Raw genomic sequence first — 20,789 nt, forward strand, 5'->3', positions numbered from 1 at the left:
AAAGGCACTATTGGAGCGAAGAGCTGACCCAAAGTTATATGTGAGTAACTATTTCCTTCCAAACTCTCCTAGAACTTATGCCAGAGCTTACAGCACACTAAGATTACTCAATGAAATAATGCTGCCCAAAGTTTGCTCCATAGGCCACATCAGGTGTGGATGGCATGTTTCAGCACCTGAAAGAACACTAGATATCGACCCAAAACGTCACCAATTCCTTCTCTCCATAGATGGAGCCAGCACCGTACATGTATAGTGACAATAAATGGCATATCTATATCTATATCTATATCTATGCTGCCTCACCCAATGAGTTTCTCCAGCATTTTTTGTCTACCTTGAATTTTACACCATCTGGAGTTCTTTCTTAAACACTAGATATCTGAAGAAGGGCCTCGACCCTAAACGTCACCCCTTCCTTCTCTCCAGAGATGTTGCCTGCCCCGCTGAGTTACTCCAGCATTTTGTGTCTATCTTGGGTTTAAAGCGGCATCAGCAGATCCTCCCTACATCAATCAATCAATCAACCAATCAGTTGTATTAGATATGGCAGCCTGTTTGCTCCTGTTTGTTGGCCATTTTTCACACAGAGAGTGGTGAATCTCTGGAACTCTCTGCCACAGAGGGTAGTTGAGGCCAGTTCATTGGCTATATTTAAGAGGGAGTTAGATGTGGCCCTTGTGGCCAAGGGGATCAGAGGGTATGGAGAAAAGGCAGGTACGGGATACTGAGTTGGATGATCAGCCATGATCATATTAAATGGCGGTGCAGGCTCGAAGGGCCGAATGGCCTACTCCTGCACCTAATTTCTATGTTTCTATGTATAATTCAGCCTGCATGTAATATGCAATGAATGTGAGCTGCCCCTTAAATGAAAATAAATCTTCTTGGACACTTCACCATTACTTTATCAAGTAACCAAATGACAGCAGGCAGCGTGGGCCATTGAGACAGGCGTCAGAGCTGGAGCATATGAAGTGGAGATGTTTAGTGGGGGATCTGTAAAGTTTAGGACAATGATATCAGAAGGCAGAGATTTAACAATAATATTCAGCAATGTGCCTGACACCAGAATTTGTGGGATGCAAAGATCTTGTTAGATTGAAAAGCAACAGATTGCAAAGACCACTGAGAGATTTGAACCACTACTTGGTATATTTGAAGCGCTGGATGCGTGTAATGCGATTGAAAAGACGGGCACTCAACTAAACTATATATATTTTTTGTCAGCGGGAGAAAACCTCAAGCTGAGCTTGCAGAGCAGCATGGCGTTTGTTATGCTGATGAAAGTGTGTGTGAGTCTGTGTGCAGGATATGACTAGTGAGTGAGTGAGTGAATCATTTCAAAGATTGATGCTAAGCATGGATTTTGAGGCCATGTGCAAGAAGCAACGTTGATTCACTATTTCTACATTGAGCTGGTGGAGCTGCGGTCTCACCGTGCCAAAGATCCTGACCTCGCATGTTGTCCTGTGGCATTTACATGGTTTTACCTGTGACATAGAAACATAGAAAATAGGTGCAGGAGTAGGCCATTCGGCCCTTCGAGCCTGCACCGCCATTCAATATGATCATGGCTGATCATCCAACTCAGTATCCCGTACCTGCCTTCTCTCCATACCCCCTGATCCCCTTAACCACAAGGGCCACATCTAACTCCCTCTTAAATATAGCCAATGAACTGGCCTCAACTACCCTCTGTGGCAGAGAGTTCCAGAGATTCACCACTCTCTGTGTGGAAAAAGTTCTTCTCATCTCGGTTTTAAAGGATTTCCCCCTTATCCTTAAGCTGTGACCCCTTGTCCTGGACTTCCCCAACATTGGGAACAATCTTCCTGCATCTAGCCTGTCCAACCCCTTAAGAATTTTGTAAGTTTCTATAAGAGGTGACCATGTGGATTTCCTCTGGGTGCCCACATCCTCCCACATCCCAAAGATATGTGGGTCAGTATGTTAATTAGCCTGTGTAAATTGCCCTTAGAATGTAAGTAGGGGTTAGATGCAGAAGTTCATAAGATAGAGGAGTAGAATTAGGTCTACTCTGCCATTTAATCGTGACTGATCTACCTTTCCCTCTCAACCCCATTCTCCTGCCATCTCATAACCCCTGATAACCCGTGCTGAACAAGAATCTATCATTCTTTGCCTTAAAGATATCCACTGCCATCAGTCTGAAGAAGGGTTTCGGCCCGAAACGTTGCCTGTTTCCTTCGCTCCATAGATGCTGCCGCACCCGCTGAGTTTCTCCAGCATTTTTGTCTACCTTCCACTGCCATAGCCTTGTGAGGCAATGAATTCCACAGATTCACCTTCCCCTGACAAAAGATATTCCTCCCTTAAGTGGGATAGCATAGAACCAGCGTGAACACGTAATTTATGGTTGGCGTGGACTCAATGGGTCGAAGAGACTGCTCCATGGGGTATATTTCCATCATTTCAATCAATCAAGTGGTCAACTATTTGAAACATAAAACAGAAAATGGTGGAAACACTCGACCGGTCAGGCAGCACCTGCGGAGAGAGAAATAGAGTCCATGAGTTTTCACGCAAAGTATTTCCGGTGCTCCTTGTTTTCATTGCAGATATTCAGCATCTGCAAATATGTATTGTACAATTAATGCAGCTTTATTTACATAGAAACATAGAGAATTGGTGCAGGAGTAGGCCATTCGGCCCTTCGAGCCTGCACTGCCATTCAATATGATCATGGCTGATCATCCAACTCAGTATCCTGTACCTGCCGTCTCTCCATACCCCTGATCCCTTTAGCCACAAGGGCCACATCTAACTCCCTCTTAAATATAGCCAATGAACTGACCTCAACTACCTTCTGTGGCAGAGAGTTCCACAGATTCACCACTCTCTGTGTGACAAAAGTTTTCCTCATCTCGGTCCTAAAAGATTTCCCCCTTATCCTTAAACTGTGACCCCTTGTCCTGGACTTCCCCAACATCGGGAACAATCTTCCTGCATCTAGCCTGTCCAACCCCTTAAGAAGTTTGTAAGTTTCTCTAAGATCCCCCCTCAATCTTCTAAATTCTAGCGAGTACAAGCCGAGTCTATCCAGTCTTTCTTCATATGAAAGTCCTGACATCCCAGGAATCAGTCTGGTGAACCTTCTCTGTAATCCCGCTGTGGAAATAATGTCGTTCCTCAGTTTAGGAGACCAAAACTGTACGCAATACTCCAGGTGTGTTCTCACCAAGACCCTGTACAACTGCAGTAGAACCTCCCTGCTCCTATACTCAAATCCTTTTGCTATTTGAGGCTATCAGTGGGAATGAATGCCTTTAAAAGTAGTATTCGTCATGGCTGCATGGATATATTCCTGATTCCCTCACCTACCTCGCCGTGACCCTTGCACTAAGTTTCTATAATCGGCACTTTCTCTATCGCTGTAACACCATATCCTGCACTTTGTTTCCTTTCACTTCTGCACTATCTTTGTGCCTGTGTTGAGTGTGATTATGTATGAATAATCTTACCAAAACAATATCTTGGTACACGTGACAAAAATAATCAATAATCAAAAATAATACCAATTGGATTGATTTAGTGTTCATTATCATTTGATTTTCATTTAAAAAAAATCCATATTTTGAACTCAACTCCTTTCACTAGTGTTCAAGAAGGAACTGCAGATGCTGGAAGATCGAAGGTATACAAAATTGCTGGAGAAACTCAGCGGGTGCAGCAGCATCTATGGAGCGAAGGAAATAGGCGACATTGTAGATCTGAATATACTCCCTTTCAATTGTGTTACCTGCTTAACAATGATGTGTTTTTCCCTGTTTTTTTTTTTTTAAAGTGAAGCAGTGTGAAATTATGAGCATCAGTGATAGGATGAGAATTTTTATACTGACGAATTGTAATGTTTATGTTGGCCTAAAATAGGACACCTTGATAGTGTCCTCTGTGATGTTCAAAGGAAAGACTCTGAACTCCCAAAGGGTTTCGGCCCGAAACGTCGCCGATTTCTTTCGCTCCATAGATGCTGCTGCACCCGCTGAGTTCCTCCAGCAATTTTGTATACCTCCTTTCACTAGTACTCTCAGTTTTTGGATAATGTATCTGGTTATTTAATTGTACTGCCTTCACCATATTCTATGCTTTGTAGTATTTTAGTTTAGTTTAGTTTAGTTTAGAGATGCCCAGTGCGGAAACAGGCCCTTTGGCCCACCGAGTCCGCACCGACCAGCGATCCCTATACTATCCTGCACACAATAGGGACAATTTACATTTATACCAAGCCAATTAACCTACGAACCTGTACCTCTTTGGAGTGTGGGTGGAAACCAAAGATCTCAGAGAAAACCCACGCAGTCACGGGAAGAACGTACAAACGCCGTACAGACAGCACCCGTAGTCGGGATCAAACCCAGGTCTCCGCCGCTGTAAGGCAGCAACTCTACCGCTGTGTCACTGTGCCATCCTAATTTTGAGAGCTCTGCAAATTTCATTGCAATTTTCACTAATGATCAAGGCAAGGTGCTGGAGGCTTGTGGTCAAATTGAACTACCAGCTAGAAGCAAGAAGACAGGTTCACTTATGGTCCTTTAGTAAGTGCTTCTCTGACTGCACACATCAGTAACAAAGGCCAATGTCTGAATCAACTCCCAAACCCATATATCTTAATACATTAAAACACAAAATCTCACAGACAGCTTTAAAATTATCCTTCTACGCTTTCCCTGATCTTGCTTGATGCAGCATGGAAGAGGCATATTTAACCTCCCGGCCTTAAAACTGCTCATCCCAACAAACAGGGAAATGCATGAAACTATTGTTCACCATCTGATGCTTTTACACAATAATTTGACTCAAATACATACCTGAATGTATTTATTTGGATATTATGATGCAGATGTCATCGGAAATGACCGAAGATTCATTAGTTCTCCTACATGTAGATTCTATCACTATGGTTACTATTACAACAAAGCAGATTTGTAAATTCTCAATTCTCCCTAGAATAGCCAATAGGTGCGACATCGCCTTCAGATTTAAGATGATTGTACACAACATAGTTGGAGCAGAAAATTGTCAGGTCAGGATTTTAAAAAGGTTGCGTTACACACTTTGACGATAGTCGGTAAATATATCAAATTGTGACAGGTGACAGAATTGATTAAATCCATTCATTTTGTCTTCCTCTCAGTGAGGAAACATCAAGCTAGACTCTGACAATCTCAAATTGCTGGACCTCTGGCTCCCTGGCGGAGAATATCTAAACAATTGAGATTGATAGATTTTGGGTCATGGTGGGGCAAGATATGTGATCAAGGTGGCAGACCAATTTCCCTCCTGGGATAAATAATGTTCCATCATATCGTATAGAAGTTGGGAGGTCATGTTGCAGTTGTATAAGGCGTTGGTGAGGCCGCATTTAGAGTACTGTGTTCAGTTCTGGGCACCGTGTTATAGGAAAGATGTTGTCAAGCTGGAAGGGGTACAGAGAAGATTTACAAAGATGTTGCCGGGGGCGAGAGCGTGTGAGCTATAGGGAGAGGTTGGGTAGGCTGGGACTCTATTCCTTGGAGCACAGGAGGATCATAATCATAATGATACTTTATTAGCCAAGTATGTTTTGCAACATACGAGGAATTTGCTTAAACTTGCTTTGTGAACTTAAAATATAAGGGGCGATTTGATGAGGGGCGATCTTATAGAGGTGTATAAAATCATGAGAGAAAGAGATCAGGTGGATGCTGCGAGTCTCTTGCCCCAGAGTAGGTGAATCGAGGATCAGAGGACGTATGTTTAAGGTGAAGGGGAAAAGATTTAATAGGAATCTGAGGGGTAACTTTTTCACACATAGGGTGGTGGATGTATGGAACAAGCTGCCAGAGGAGGTAGTTGAGGCTGGGACTATCCCAACATTTAAGAAACAATTAGACTGGTACATGGGTAGGACAGGTTTGGAGATATATGGACCAAACATGGGCAGGTGGGACTAGTGTAGCTGGGACATGTTTGTCGGTGTGGGCGGGTTGGGCTGAAGGGCCTGTTTCCACACTGTATCACTCTGACTCTATGACATGTCCCTCATCTTCCTAATGTTATACAACAGCTTCAGTAGCTCTGCAGGATTTGCTTAAACTTGCTTTGTGAACTTAAAATATAAGCGTGCGTGTTTTATTAAGCCGAAAAGACTTCTCAGGAAATTGTTCCCTTAAATTAACAATGCAAACTCTTCAATTGATGCCGTCTTTTATCATTTGTCAGTCCCTGCCCTGCATAAAGAAGCTGTACTTCAATCCCTGTTGGTGTGTCCTTGCACAGCTAAATTGGTGACAAGATAGCTCTGAGGCCTGAGAAACAAAATGTGCAGGAATGCAAGTTAGGTAGTGAGGGGAGACACAGAATGCTGGAGTAACTCAGCGGGACAGGCAGCATCTCTGGAGAGAAGGAATGGATGACATTTCGGGTCGAGACCCTCCTTCAGACCAAAGATTATAGAGCAGAGCAAGATGCGCCACTCTGCGAAAAAAGCATAGTATTACATGGGCATGACGTGACGCCATTTTATTGAGCAGCAATTTAAAATAATATTAATAACATTTACAATAATATTAACTAAATATGTGAAGTGATCGATGCTATATAAAACACTGTTCCCTGCAACACTGATTACACCAAAGATGATAGAGCAGATCAATCTTTGGAAAGGATTACACCAAAGATACTAGAGGAGCATTTCCCGCTGCCTCCCTCGGGAGCGCCGACTGCGGGCGGCCTTCATCTGGTATCGGGGGGGGGGGGGGGTCCCCGAGAATCAGTCCTGGATCAACTCAGGTGTGGAGGAAACGTCCTCTTCCCCCAAAGATACTAGAGGAGCCTCTGGTATCTTTGCTTTTCTCAGCAACCTGATGTAAGAGCAGATTGTGTAACTGTGCAGTCGCTCCCCGCTACCAAAGATGTCGCGTTTGCATTAACAAATGGCGGCCGTGACGTCACGTTACGTACTACACGTCAGTCCATTGTATTTCGGAGGAGTGGTCTATCTTGCTCTGCTCTATAATCTTTGCTTCAGACTCTGGTCGTGAGTCCTGATTATAGGCAACTTTCACTGCACGTCATTTTTTGTTCAGTTTAACAATACCTTGAATGTATGTTTGCATAGACTGGCCTGATGTTATGGAAGTAAGTTGGTGCGGTGATTGTCCAAGTTAATATGTTCTTGGTGCTAAGGTACCACTGTGGTAATTCATCATCAGCTTTGTGAACAGAATGAGCCTTGGAATTTTAATTTTCACTTTGCCCCATCAAAAATCAATAACAATTGTTTGGCAACTGCTGCTTGGATAATGCTGGAGGCTGATGATACTATGCACTACAAGTCTACTGTTTCCACACTTCTCTTTCTGAAAGTCCAACATCTGATTGTGGTTTCAGTTTTTTTTTATTTTAGAGGAGGTTTAAAAAGAGGACCAATTATGGATTCTCCGCATTGCTTTGCATTGAAATTATTCTTAGCGGCACCTCAGTAAGTTTAATCAGCAAGCAGTTGAACCTTACAGACTGGAAGATCAATCACCAGTGTTTGCTTATGATCTGATTGTACAACGCCTGGGGACATAATTGTGTCTGGGGACATAATTGATGGTTCCAAAGCAGGGAACGCTCGGGAGGATGAGGTTTCAACTACTGTGGACCAAGCTGGAGTGCAGAATAATGGTGGCAGGTCAACTGGGAAGGTTGGCACCACCTCCAACAATGCATCATCTCTGTCTGTAACTCATCACCAATTCGACTTCCCTGATCTTCAGCACTGTCTTGGAACAACAGGCCTTCAGTTCCTTGATCCTAAACCATAGACATCTCTGCTTCATTCTCTTTTAAGCACTACTTAAAAAACTGGCATTTGGCCAAACATCAGCTAAGATAATAATTCCTTATGTTGAATTTTGTGTAATCAAGTCAAGTCATGGAAACATAGAAATTAGGTGCAGGAGTAGGCCATAAGGCCCTTCGAGCCTGCACCGCCATTCAATATGATCATGGCAGATCATCCAACTCAGTATCCCGTACCTGCCTTCTCTCCATACCCCCTGATCCCCTTAGCCACAAGGGCCACATCTAACTCCCTCTTAAATATAGCCAATGAACTGGCCTCGACTACCCTCTGTGGCAGAGAGTTCCAGAGATTCACCACTCTCTGTGTGAAAAAAGTTCTTCTCATCTCGGTTTTTAAAGGATTTCCCCCTTATCCTTAAGCTGTGACCCCTTGTCCTGGACTTCCCTAACATCGGGAACAATCTTCCTGCATCTAGCCTGTCCAACCCCTTAAGAATTTTGTAAGTTTCTATAAGATCCCCTCTCAATCTCCTAAATTCTAGAGAGTATAAACCAAGTCTATCCAGTCTTTCTTCATAAGACAGTCCTGACATCCCAGGAATCAGTCTGGTGAACCTTCTCTGCGCTCCCTCTATGGCAATAATGTCCTTCCTCAGATTTGGAGACCAAAACTGTACGCAATACTCCAGGTGTGGTCTCACCAAGACCCTGTACAACTGCAGTAGAAGTCAAGTTTATTCGTCACATACACATACGAGATGTGCAGTGAAAAGTGGCAATGCTCGCGGACTTTGTGCAAAAAACAAACAAACAAATAACAAACAGAATGGACCAGAATCACATATTCTTTTACATATTACATATTGTGGGTGGAAAGAAATGGAAAGAAAACCCCAGCAATTTAAAAGAACAGTAGAATGGCACATTAAAGTTAGTCCGTGGTGATGTAATCACATGATCAAGTGACATTAAATATTTTACAATCATTTTGCTATTTAATTACAGTTTGTTGTTTTACACTGTCTATGGTACTTGCATCACAGGATTTACTTAGCCTAATCCATGTTCTTTTTTTAATTTTTGTCTTTGCAGTTCTACAGAGGATTCCTTTCGTTGGCACATACAAGGTAAAACATCTTCCTTTAAATGTACTTCCTCTGAAGGGGTTAAAATCTCCAAAACCTGTCTAGTTGGCCTCGACAGATGAGAACAACTGTAGGCGGGGTAATACTGCATGGTTTTGCTTGATATTTATGTACAGGTTGGCAATCCAAAGTTAGCCTCAGACAAAAGGATTTTGTGTGCATAGGGCGGAACTCTGTGGCCATTTAGACTGGATCTTTTACAATTGGCAGCTCGGCAAATTACAATGAAAAAATGGTGAGCCACCGGGAGATCAGGTTGGTTAATGCGGACCGAGCGGAGGTGTTCGGTCTCCCGGTGGCTCAGCACTTCAACTCCCCCTCCCACTCCGTATCCGACCTCTCTGTCCTGGGCCAGAGCGAGCAACACCGGAAATTGGAGGAACAGCATCTCATATTCCGCTTGGGGAATCTGCATCCTGGGGGGCATGAACATTGAATTCTCACAATTTTGTTAGTCCTTGCTGTCTCCTCCCCTTCCTCAGTCCCCCTGCTGTCTCCTCCCATCCCCCAGCCTTCGGGCTCCTCCTCCTTTTGCCTTTCCCTTCGGGCTCCTCTTTTTTCCTTTTTGTCCCCCCCCCCTATCAGTCTGAAGAAGGGTTTTGGCCCGAAACGTTGCCTATTTCCTTCGCTCCATAGATGCTGCTGCACCCACTGAGTTTCTCCAGCATTTTTGTCTACCTTCGATTTTCCAGCATCTGCAGTTCCTTCTTAAACAACCTACAAACCTGTATGCCTTTGGAGTGGGGGAGGAAACCAGGGTATCTAGGCAAAACTCATGCAGTCACGGGGAGAAGGTACAAACTCCGTACAGACAGCACCTGTAGTCAGGATTGAACCCGGGTCTCTGGTGCTGCGAGGCAGCAACTCTACCGCTGCACCATGGGGTTAGGGTAGGGAGAGAGGATTTTAATCACTCAGCCTTTTTTCTCTTTTTGAACCACTTGTCTGATCTCTAGATGCACAGAAAGGTGCGGATGATGAAATTGCCAGTGGCTTGGAGCTAGTGGACTCCTGCCTACGGTCCCTGCAAGAGTCGGGTATACTGGATCATCATGAATACTCTTCCAGTGAAGGTGAAACTCACTTAATCTAATACTTAACATTATTGTGTAGTTAGTTGAATGAGTTGCTAACTATTCGTCAGGTGAGTGCAGTTGGCGTGTTGCTGAAGGTTGAGAGGCGTAAATTGTGTTGTGTCAAAAAAGGGTCAAATAGTTCTTGTACTTTTTGCTTTGGTGACAAGTCCCCTGACTGCTCTCAACTGGCTCCGAACAGGGCCCAGTCTTCTCTCCCAGAGTGCCTCGCAGAACAATGCCAACCCAGACGGGTCCTACCAGTATTCGGGCAACTACCACAGCACCCAGACCCTCTCCCGAGGTGACTCAACTACATCACAACTCTCCGGGAGGACATCGAGCGGGCAGGTTGGAGCCAGTGTTGGCATTCACAGCTATGGGCAGGTATGTCCAATAACTCTATAAACGTGATGTGAACTTTGTGAGAGAATTCTGGGCGTTAAGATAGCGGCGCATAGATGGGAAAGGGTTAGAGGGATAATAATAATAATAACTTTATTTATAAAGCACTTTAAACAACTGCAGTTACCACAAAGTGCTGTACATGAGAACTCGTGGACAAGAAGTTATTACAAACCATTAAAAACCGTAAAACAAAGGACTATAAAAGTGAAAATTAAAAGACATTAATAGCACTAAAAACAGGAGCAATGTCTCAGCCAGTGTCGAAAGCCAGAGAATAAAAAAGAGTTTTTAGGGTGGATTTGAAGATGGACAGTGAGGGGGCCAGTCTGATGTGCAACGGCAAGGTGTTCCAGAGTGCCGGAGCAGCAACAGAGAAGGCTCTATCCCCTCTGAGCTTCCGCTTAGACCTTGGTACCTCAAGGAGCAGCTGATCAGCTGACCTGAGGCACCGGGCAGGAGCGTATGGGTGGAGCAGCTCAGAGAGGTAAGGCGGGGCGAGCCCATTCAACGATTTAAAAACAAATAAAATAATTTAAAAATGAACTCGAAAAGTGCACTGGGAGCCAGTGAAGGGAGGCCAGAATTGGCGTAATGTGCTCCATCTTTCGAGTTCCGGTTAAGAGGCGAGCGGCAGCATTTTGAACCAGCTGGAGACGAGCCAATGAAGATGTGGGTCAAACTCAGGCAATTGCCACCAGCTCAGTTATAAAATCAGGTCGGCATGGACAAGTTGGGCTGAAGGGCCTGCTATCTGACTCTATGAGAGGAAAGGCTGAACTTGAGTCTAATTTTACACCCTCTAATCATGCCAAGGGGTGCCAGCATGGATTAAGTGAGGTGTGAAAATAAAAGGAGCCCCAATAATTGACTGAGTAACTAAAGCAGTCGCACTGACTCTTGCAAACACAAAGTGCATTTATTAAAGTGCTGTCTAATGGACAACTTTAAATTTAGCGTTTAGTCATGGCCGTTTCATCTCATGACTTCCAACTTCCAATCGTACAATTAGGGTTTTTTTCCCCAGCTGTAATATCTTTCTAGTAAACAAAGCAATCAGGGAAAATTAATGCCAGCTTTTTCCATTATTCAATCTCACCATACTCCAGGAGATGAATGTCCAAAGATATCAGGATATCGTTGGGGGATGAACTTTTATCTTGAGATTGTCAGCTTGACCTGAGATCAGGACATGTTTCTATTTTCCCACTGACCCCTCCTGAAGGGGAGACCTCATAGCATAATGTTCAGAATGTGATTGAATATTTTTAAAGACTGGCCAACATTTTGGCAGCACAAAGTAAAAATCTTCCACAAGTAAATCTTCCACAAAGTTACCGTTTTGCCATCGAAGGAGAGTTCTCTGTTTTCCAATAGTTGGAGACTAGCTCAATTATACGTACAGTAGTTTGGGCACCACACTTGGTATATATAGCTCCTGCCTCAGCTCGCCAGAGGGTTCGATCCTGACCTCGGGCGCTGTCTGCATGGAGTTTGCACGTTCTATGTGTGCGTTTCCTCTGGTTGTTCCAGTTACCTCACACATCCCAAAGATATCTGAAGATGGGTCTCCACCCAAAACATCTCACCCATCCCTTCTCTCCAGAGATGCTGCCTGTCCCGATGAGTTACTCCAGCACTTTTTGTCTACCAAAGATATGCTGGTGTGTAGGTTAAATGGCCTCCATAAAATTGCCCCTGGTGTGCAGGAAGTGGATGTGAATGTGGATAACATAGAACTAGTGTGAATGGGTTGTCAATGGTTGGCAGAGACTCAGTGGGCCGAAGAGCCTGTTTCTATGCTGTGTCTCCAAATTAAACAACACTCATTAGATAACTCTACCACTGGTGTTCTCATTTTTTAAAAAACATTGTCCCTCTTTGGAAATGTATATTCCTGCTCTCCTTCCATCAAAAAAACATTGCTATCTAATGCCCCCGTCCCACTTAGGAAACCTGAACGAAAACCTCTGGGGACTTTGCGCCCCACCCAAGGTTTCCGTGCGGTTCCCGGAGGTTGCAGGTGGTTGCCAGAGGTTGTAGGTAGTAGAAGCAGGTAGGGAGACTGACAAAAACCTCCGGGAACCGCACGGAAACCTTGGGTGGGGCGCAAAGTCCCCAGAGGTTTCCGTTCAGGTTTCCTAAGTGGGACAGGGGCATTAGTCCCAACATTGGATCCTATTTCTTTTACTAACCAGGCCCTAAGCTCTCTGACATCCTTGCTTAATTTTTCCACCTATTTTAAATGGCTGCTTAAGATTTCCATCACTGAGCATGTTTTCCACCCCAGCATCAGTCAGGCTTAATGTTAGCTTCTGCCTGATAGTCCCCCTGTGAAATGCTCCAGGACATTTTCCTATATTTAAATGCACTGCATAAACCTCCTGTTTATTCACATCTCTATGCCCTTGGCCTTACTTGGACCTGTCAGTTCCTATGTTCACTGACTTGCAATAGATTTCAGATTTGCAATTCTTACTTCTGAATTCTCAGATTTCTGTGCCTGGTGCATGCCTGAATTTCTCTCCATGAATAGCAATATCTGAGCGTCTCGGCGGTCAGCGATGGAATTATCTCCCTGAATGTTCTGTCTTTTGTTGAACCATTTTAGTTTAGTTTAGTGATATAGCATGGAAGTAGACCCTTCAGCCCACTGAGTCCACGCCAACAAATGATACCTGTTCTCAATTGGTTCCATCTTATCCCAGTTTCTCACATATTCCTTACGCAATTTACAAAGGCCAATTAACGTACAAACACACACGGCCACAACGAGAAGATTCAAACTCCACACAAACAGCACCCAATATCTCAAGCACTGGAGGCATCTCGACCACTGAGCCACCCTTTTGTTGTGCTTGAAGCTAATCTTCCACCATCTCTATCTGAGGCTCAGCATCAAATCTCTCATAGAAACAAAGAAAATAGGTGCAGGAGGGGGCCATTCGGCCCTTCGAGCCAGCACTGCCATTCATTGTGATCATGGCTGTTCATCCCCTATCAATAACCCGTGCCTGCCTTCTCCCCATATCCCTTGACTCCACTAGCCCCTAGAGCTCTATCTAACTCTCTCTTAAATCCATCCAGTGACTTGGCCTCCACTGCCCTCTGTCAACTCTCTGGGTGAAAAAGTTTTTTCTCACCTCAGTCTTAAATGACTTCCCCTTTATTCTAAGACTGTGGCCCCTGGTTTTGGACTCGCCCAACATTGGGACAATGTTTCCTGCATCTAGCTTGTCCAGTCCTTTTATAATTTTATATGTTTCTATAAGATATCCCCTCATCCTTCTAAACTCCAGTGAATACAAGCCTAGTCTTTTCAATCTTTCCTCATATGACAGTCATCATTCTGCAACTCTGAAGTGACTCAAAACACAAATGAAGGTTACTGCAGTTAGTGCAGCATTAATTTAGAACGCAGAATATATAACAGTGCAACCCAGGAACAGGCTCTTCAATCCATGATGTCAGAGCTGTACATGACACCAAATTAACTAATCTCATCTGCCTGCATATGATCCATATCCCTCCATTCCCTGCATATCTATATGCCTATCATAAAGCCTTTTAAATGGCTCTATTGTATCTGCCATCACCACCACTCCAGCACACACCACTCTGTGTAAAAACAAACATGCCTTTAGTTTAGTTTATTGTCACGTGTATCGGGATACAGTGAAAAATATTTGTTGTGTGCTAACCATTCAGCGGGAGGAGAACACATGATTACAATCGAGCCGTTCACAGTGTACAGATACACCATAAAGGGAATAACTTGAATAATGTTTAGTGCAACATAAGGCCAGTGAAGTCCGATCAAAGATAGTCCGAGGGTCTCCAATGAGGTTGTTAGTTCAGGACTGCTCTCTGGTTGTGGTTGGATGGTTTAGTTGTCATTAACAGCTGGGAAGAAACTGTCCCTGACTCTGGAGGTGTGTGTGTTCATACTTCTGTACCTCTTGCGTGAAGGGAGAGGGGAGAAGACGGAGTGGCCAAGATGTGACGTCATTGATTACGCTGCTGGTCTTGCAGAGGCAGTGTCTTGCACATCTCCTTTAAACTTTGCCCCTCTCATCATAAAGCAATGTCGTTGATATTTCCTCCCTGAGGGGGAAAAGGTTGTGACTGTCTACCCTATCTATGCCTCTCCTAATTTTACACAATTTGACTTCTCTTTCTCTTTGTTTCGCCTCTAGGTTAACCGGGCAGGTGACAGCAGTCGTACATCAGGGTCGGAGTCGTCCCCATCCCACGCCACACCACAGTCAAGGGACACCTTCGTACCGAGCCACGCCAGCGCATTCCGCCTGCCAGAGGCACAGCATCCATCTTCGGTCTACTACGTCAGTGCCACGCTGCCCGCTCAGCGAGTGAGCTCGCCCATGTCCCTCCAGAGGACTGGCTCACCGCCCAAGCTCCAGAGGGCAGGCTCGGCCGCGGAGAGCGGGGTCTACACCACCCAGCGGATGGCCTCGCCCAAGCAGACGGCCTCCCCCAGCCGCCTGTCCAAGTCCTACAGCACCAGCTCGCCAGTCAACATCGCCGTGTCCTCCGCCACGCTCTCTCCCTCCCCGCCGGCCAACGCCGTCACCTCGCCCGCGCACCAGCCCAGCTCAGCCCAGCCCAGCTACGCCACGCTCTCGCCCACCAAGCGCCTCACCCACACCTCTGACCCATACAGCAAACACCCTCAGGAGCTGTACGAGAGGAGTACGCTGCAGAGGCCCGGCAGCCTGGCAGGTAATTAACTGGCTCTCCGGCATTTTCATCATTTAGCCAAATGTCTTTACCATTTCCAAGCTCAGAAGAGACGGTGCACAGTAGCAAATGGGAACAACCAGTTGAATAGACTGGGGCGGTTTGCTCTTGAGAGGAGTGAGGTGATAAAAATCTATACAGTAATGAAGGGTTTGTTCAATTTGCCGTGAATACAATCTGGACAATAAAGAATCATCAGTAATCTCTCTACTCTAGATGATAAGACGATGGAAGCTGGACCATGTTGTGTGGGATTTTAAATTTCAAGTTCATTTCTTATAACAGTGAGCTCCACATTCTGGTTGCTCTGTAGATTTCCCAGTCGCTGTTTTGTTTTCATGTCGACCGGTTAACACGATTCATAGATGTTGTGGTAAATAGTTGGGATTGCATTTGATTTGGAGTTCACGCTATATGTCACTGGCCTTAATACTACAAAAGCCAGGAATGAACATTACATAAAACAGGCCAAATTGTCCCTATATATAGTTTAGTAGCAGGGAAGAAGATGATTCACAAAAAATCCAAAAGTAAATCCAGTGTAACAAACAATATCGTCCATGATCCAGCAGTGAAGTCTTTACATCTGTATAAAGGGCCTGTCCCACCAGCATGCTTGAGGCGACCATGTTTGGTCACGCTAGACGCATGCAAGTGGGACAGACCACTAAGTTTAAGGTGAAGGGGAAAAAATTTATTCGGAATCTGAGGGGTAACTTTTTCGCACAAAGGGTGGTGGATGTATGGAACAAGCTGCCACAGGAGGTAGTTGAGGCTGGGGCCACCCCAACATTTAAGAAGCAGTTGGACAGGTACATGGCATGGATAGGACAGGTTTGGAGGGATATGGGCCAAATGCTGGCAGGTGGGACCAGTGTAGCTGGGACATGTTGGCTGGTGTGGGCAAGTTGGGCTGAAGGGCCTGTTTCCACACGGTATCTATCACTCTATCCCAGTGGCATATTGTGGTAGGCTGTACCAGATGAAGTCACCTTCTGCTCCCCTGGAAGTTGCATTTTTACTGCCTACTGACTTTTTGCCAGTCTAGTTGAAATTACCACATAAAGAGCTTCATCTGACAATGCAACTTGTATTAGTTTCTGTCCACCACAGTTGACTGCAGGTACATCATTTTATGTGAATGTAAGTTGTATCAGTATCAGTCCTCCACAGCTGACTGGTGACATTGCACTGATGTACCCAGACAACTCTGGCATAGGGAGTATATTGCAAAACTAACAAATGTAGGAAAAATTGTGGAGACCACTGCAAGTCCATGTCTTGACCAAACCAACCAGGAAGCTGCTCAACAGTAACGCGCTGGAAATTAAGTTACAGACCAGAATTAAGTTCCTTACTAGTGTGCCCCTTCAATTCAGAATTAAACTGTTGCATCAAAAAACTCATACAGTGGCTGGCTCGGTTTCATGAGATCTCAGCGTCTCATGTTGCAGAGATAACAGGATAATCACTCCATTAAAAATGATTGCCTCTTTTAATGTTCTGGCCAGCACTAATGTGGACAGATCTGTCAAATAATCTTTTCCAAAACCAGGAGACAATCCACCTTCCTAATGAGGGTACTTGTGCCTACATAAACTGCAACGTTTACCCTGTGATAACTATCCTCCAACGTTGGAGAAAAGATACAACATTGACAAGCATGGACTAAACCTTTGCATTCAGCCTGGTGCTACTTTTCAGAAACAAAATGTATTGGCTCCGTAGACATCTCCACCAGAAAGATGCCAGGGTTTAAATTCTGAAGATAGTTTACAGAAATGTAGCCTGCATCCGTGGGAGGAACAGAAATGAGCAAAGTATTTCAGATGGTAACAGGATTCAACAGGATAAGTACAGAGAAACACTATCTAGTGTCAACCTGCCATGTCTGAGAAAATCGGCCCATTGTGGGTGTTATCAGGAAACGTTTTTAACTACATGTGGCATCAGATATTTAGTGTAGGAAGGAAATGCAGATGCTGGTTTAAACCAAAGTTAGGCACAAAAAGCTGTAGTTACTGAGCGGGACAGGCAGCATCTCTGGAGAGAAGGAATGGGTGATGTTTCGGGTCGAGACTGGTTTGCGTCGGTTTGTGTCTGAAGAAGGGTCTTGACCCAAAACGTCACCCATTACTTTTCTCCAGAGATGCTGCCTGTCCCGCTGAGTTACTCCAGCTTTTTGTGTCTTATCAGATATTTAGTGTTCTCTTCTCACCAGAAACTCATGGATATTGTGGACAATTTGCCAATGAAAGGGATAAAGGGACCTCATCCTAAACCAAAAAGATGGAGTTAGGGAACAAATTGAACAGGTCCATTGAATGGATTGTCAATGAATCTCACTGTCAAGTATAAAAACCACTGTCCAATACAGTGACTTCCATTGCAATGTCAACTACAAACAAAATTACTTTGACTTGAGAATTAAGAATTGAGAATTGACTTGAGAATTAAGGGACAGAAGTTTAGGGGTAACATGAGGGGGAACATCTTTACTCAGAGAGTGGTAGCTGTGTGGAATGAGCTTCCAGTGAAGGTGGTGGAGGCAGGTTCGATTTTATCATTTAAAAATAAATTGGATAAGTATATGGACGGGAAAGGAATGGAGGGTTATGGTCTGACTGCAGGTAGATGGGACTAGGGGAGAATAAGTGTTCGGCACGGACTTGAAGGGCCGAGATGGCCTGTTTTCCATGCTGTAATTGTTATATGGTTATATGCACTTGCCTGGCTGCACAGTGCTTTGTCCAACCTAAGACTACGAAATATGCTTTACACAAAATGAAAGGGTTTCAGTTTAAAACACAGCTCATGACTTGGAACATTCTTGTGAATTTACAACATGAGCAGAGAGATAAAAAAGTTGTTGATCAGAAAACATCCCGAGAGATGCCACCAACTCCAACACATGAAGAAAGTAAAAGCTTAAAACAGGAAGCTGTGAGAACGTGATATGTCCGAGACAACAGATTGATTTAGTGGAGCTAATTACAAATGATTACACTGCTGTTGCCTGTGATGCAGGACAGCATTTCAAGGAATGATATGGATGCGTTCTCCTATCAGTGTGCTCCGGTCTCTAGCCCTGATTTGAAATTGCGGAAATGAGCCTTTAATTGGAGGCAATGCTCCCTGCAATCAGCAATCAGTTCCCTGGGCAATCAGTTCCCGCGGCCCAATCATTAATCCTCCAACCCTCCTGCAGCTGTTAGTGGGGAGGTGACCTTCTTTCCTTCATTTAGATCACAGCTGCTGGTCGAGGCCAACTATAGGGTCCTAGTTTTTATCCAAACACAGTTCAAAATAGACTTTAATTATTTGCATTCATTCATTTTTATCAGAGCCCAGCAATGTGAGTTCATTTATATTACATATTAATGTCGGGTGGCTGGCTGGATGGAAGGAAGTAGACGTTGTGCTGTGCCCGTGATGCAGACCAGTCTGAAGAAGTGTCTCGACCAGAAACGTCACCCATTCCCTCTCTCCAGAGATGCTGCCCGAGTTCTCCAGTTTTTTGTGTCTATCTGAAGTTCTGCTAACTCTGTTGCAGTTTAATGAATCGTGTATCAGTGTAACCTCGTACCATGACCTCAGGAATATATCCAGTATATTCATATCCATATATTGACAGAAAAGTCTATGTGAGTAAAATTACTCCTCCTCCTACACAGATGCTTTCTCAACCTCATGTGAGGTTATCCATTTTGGTGGCAAAAACGGGAAAGCAGACTATTATCTAAATGGTGGCCAATTGGGAAAGGGGGAGATGCAGCGAGACCTGGTGTGTCATGGTACACCAGTCATTGAAGGTAGGCATGCAGGTGCAGCAGGCAGTAAAGAAAGCGAATGGTATGTTAGCTTTCATAGCAAAAGGATTTGAGTATAGGAGCAGGGAGGTTCTACTGCAGTCGTACAGGGTCTTGGTGAGACCACACCTGGAGTATTGCGTACAGTTTTGGTCTCCAAATCTGAGGAAGGACATTATTGCCATAGAGGGAGTGCAGAGAAGGTTCACCAGACTGATTCCTGGGATGTCAGGACTCTCTTATGAAGATAGACTGGATAAACTTGGTTTATACTCACTAGAATTTAGAAGATTGAGAGGGGATCTTATAGAAACTTACAAAATTCTTAAGGGGTTGGACAGGCTAGATGCAGGAAGATTGTTCCCGATGTTGGGGAAGTCCAGGACAAGGGGTCACAGCTTAAGGATAAGGGGGGAATCCTTTAAAACCGAGATGAGGAGAACTTTTTTCACACAGAGAGTGGTGAATCTCTGGAACTCTCTGCCACAGAGGGTAGTTGAGGCCAGTTCATTGGCTATATTTAAGAGGGAGTTAGATGTGGCCCTTGTGGCTAAGGGGATCAGAGGGTATGGAGAGAAGGCAGGTACGGGATACTGAGTTGGATGATCTGCCATGATCATATTGAATGGCGGTGCAGGCTCGAAGGGCCGAATGGCCTACTCCTGCACCTAATTTCTATGTTTCCACATGCATGGGCATAGTTGCTCTCTCACTTGTGTGCTCTCTCACACTTATACCCTTCTAATACATGTGCCTGGCTATCCCTCACATTCTCTCTCACACCACACTCATTTATAACCTGCACCCACTGATCTCTCTCTCTCTCTCTCTCTCTCACACACACAAGCTCCCTTTCGCAGATGTTACACATGGTAACACTCACTCACACACACATACGCAGAGTCATACTCCTAGTGGCCTTGTGCCCTTCCGGATGGTGAATTTCATGTATATTCTTTGGGGTGAATCCCTTTCCTCATCATGCAGCTGGTTGTGGTCAAACACTGTCAGGTCAGCCTAAACCCTGTGCCTTGATCCTAATCCCAGGACATTGACCGACCTCAGTAATGTTGTAATTTACTAGAATGTTGCCTGGGTTTCAACACCTAAGTTACAGAGAAAGGTTGAACAAGTTGGGTCTTTATTCTTTGGAGCGCAGAAGGTTAAGGGGGGACTTGATAGAGGTCTTTAAAATGATGAGAGGCATAGACAGAGTTGACGTGGATAAGCTTTTCCCATTGAGAGTAGGGAAGATTCAAACAAGAGGACATGACTTGAGAATTAAGGGACAGAAGTTTAGGGGCAACATGAGGGGGAACCTCTTTACTCGGAGAGTGGTAGCTGTGTGGAATGAGCTTCCAGTGAAGGTGGTGGAGGCAGGTTCGATTTTATCATTTAAAAATAAATTGGATAGTTATATGGACGGGAAAGGAATGGAGGGTTATGGTCTGAGTGCAGGTAGATGGGACTAGGGGGAGAATACGTGTTCGACACGGACCAGAAGGGCCGAGATGGCCTGTTTCCGTGCTGTAATTGTTATGTGTTTATAATGTGATCAGTGAACAATTATTGATTTGATCAATTGATTTTTCTCCCCCTTATGCAGGTATAAGACTTCAAATCCCAGTTACTTCTTTCGCCTGTCTGTCTGTCTGTAATTAAAGTCAGATTACTTCAAATTTCTTTCACGCCCTTAGCCTCTGGGTAATGATGCTCACATTTATATTGGCAACACCTTGCTCCAGACTTGCTACTTCTTCTTTAGACATTAGAGAGACAGAGCAGAAACGGGGCCTTCGACT

The 20,789-nt window shown here is 44.5% G+C and overlaps 1 protein-coding gene across 1 annotated transcript in view; it reads left to right on the forward strand.

Annotated features, from left to right (window-relative positions):
• Nucleotides 1-20,789, forward strand: part of LOC129706504 (catenin delta-2-like) — a 1,547,539-nt gene that overhangs the window by 1,196,500 nt on the left and 330,250 nt on the right. The window contains exons 7-9 of the mRNA XM_055650854.1: nt 9,899-10,015; nt 10,218-10,402; nt 14,617-15,160. Coding sequence (XP_055506829.1) covers nt 9,899-10,015; nt 10,218-10,402; nt 14,617-15,160 — 846 coding nt within the window. The remainder of the gene's footprint in view (nt 1-9,898; nt 10,016-10,217; nt 10,403-14,616; nt 15,161-20,789) is intronic.

The sequence above is a fragment of the Leucoraja erinacea genome, chromosome 2, assembly GCF_028641065.1.
Source record: "Leucoraja erinacea ecotype New England chromosome 2, Leri_hhj_1, whole genome shotgun sequence".
Lineage (NCBI taxonomy): Eukaryota > Metazoa > Chordata > Chondrichthyes > Rajiformes > Rajidae > Leucoraja > Leucoraja erinaceus.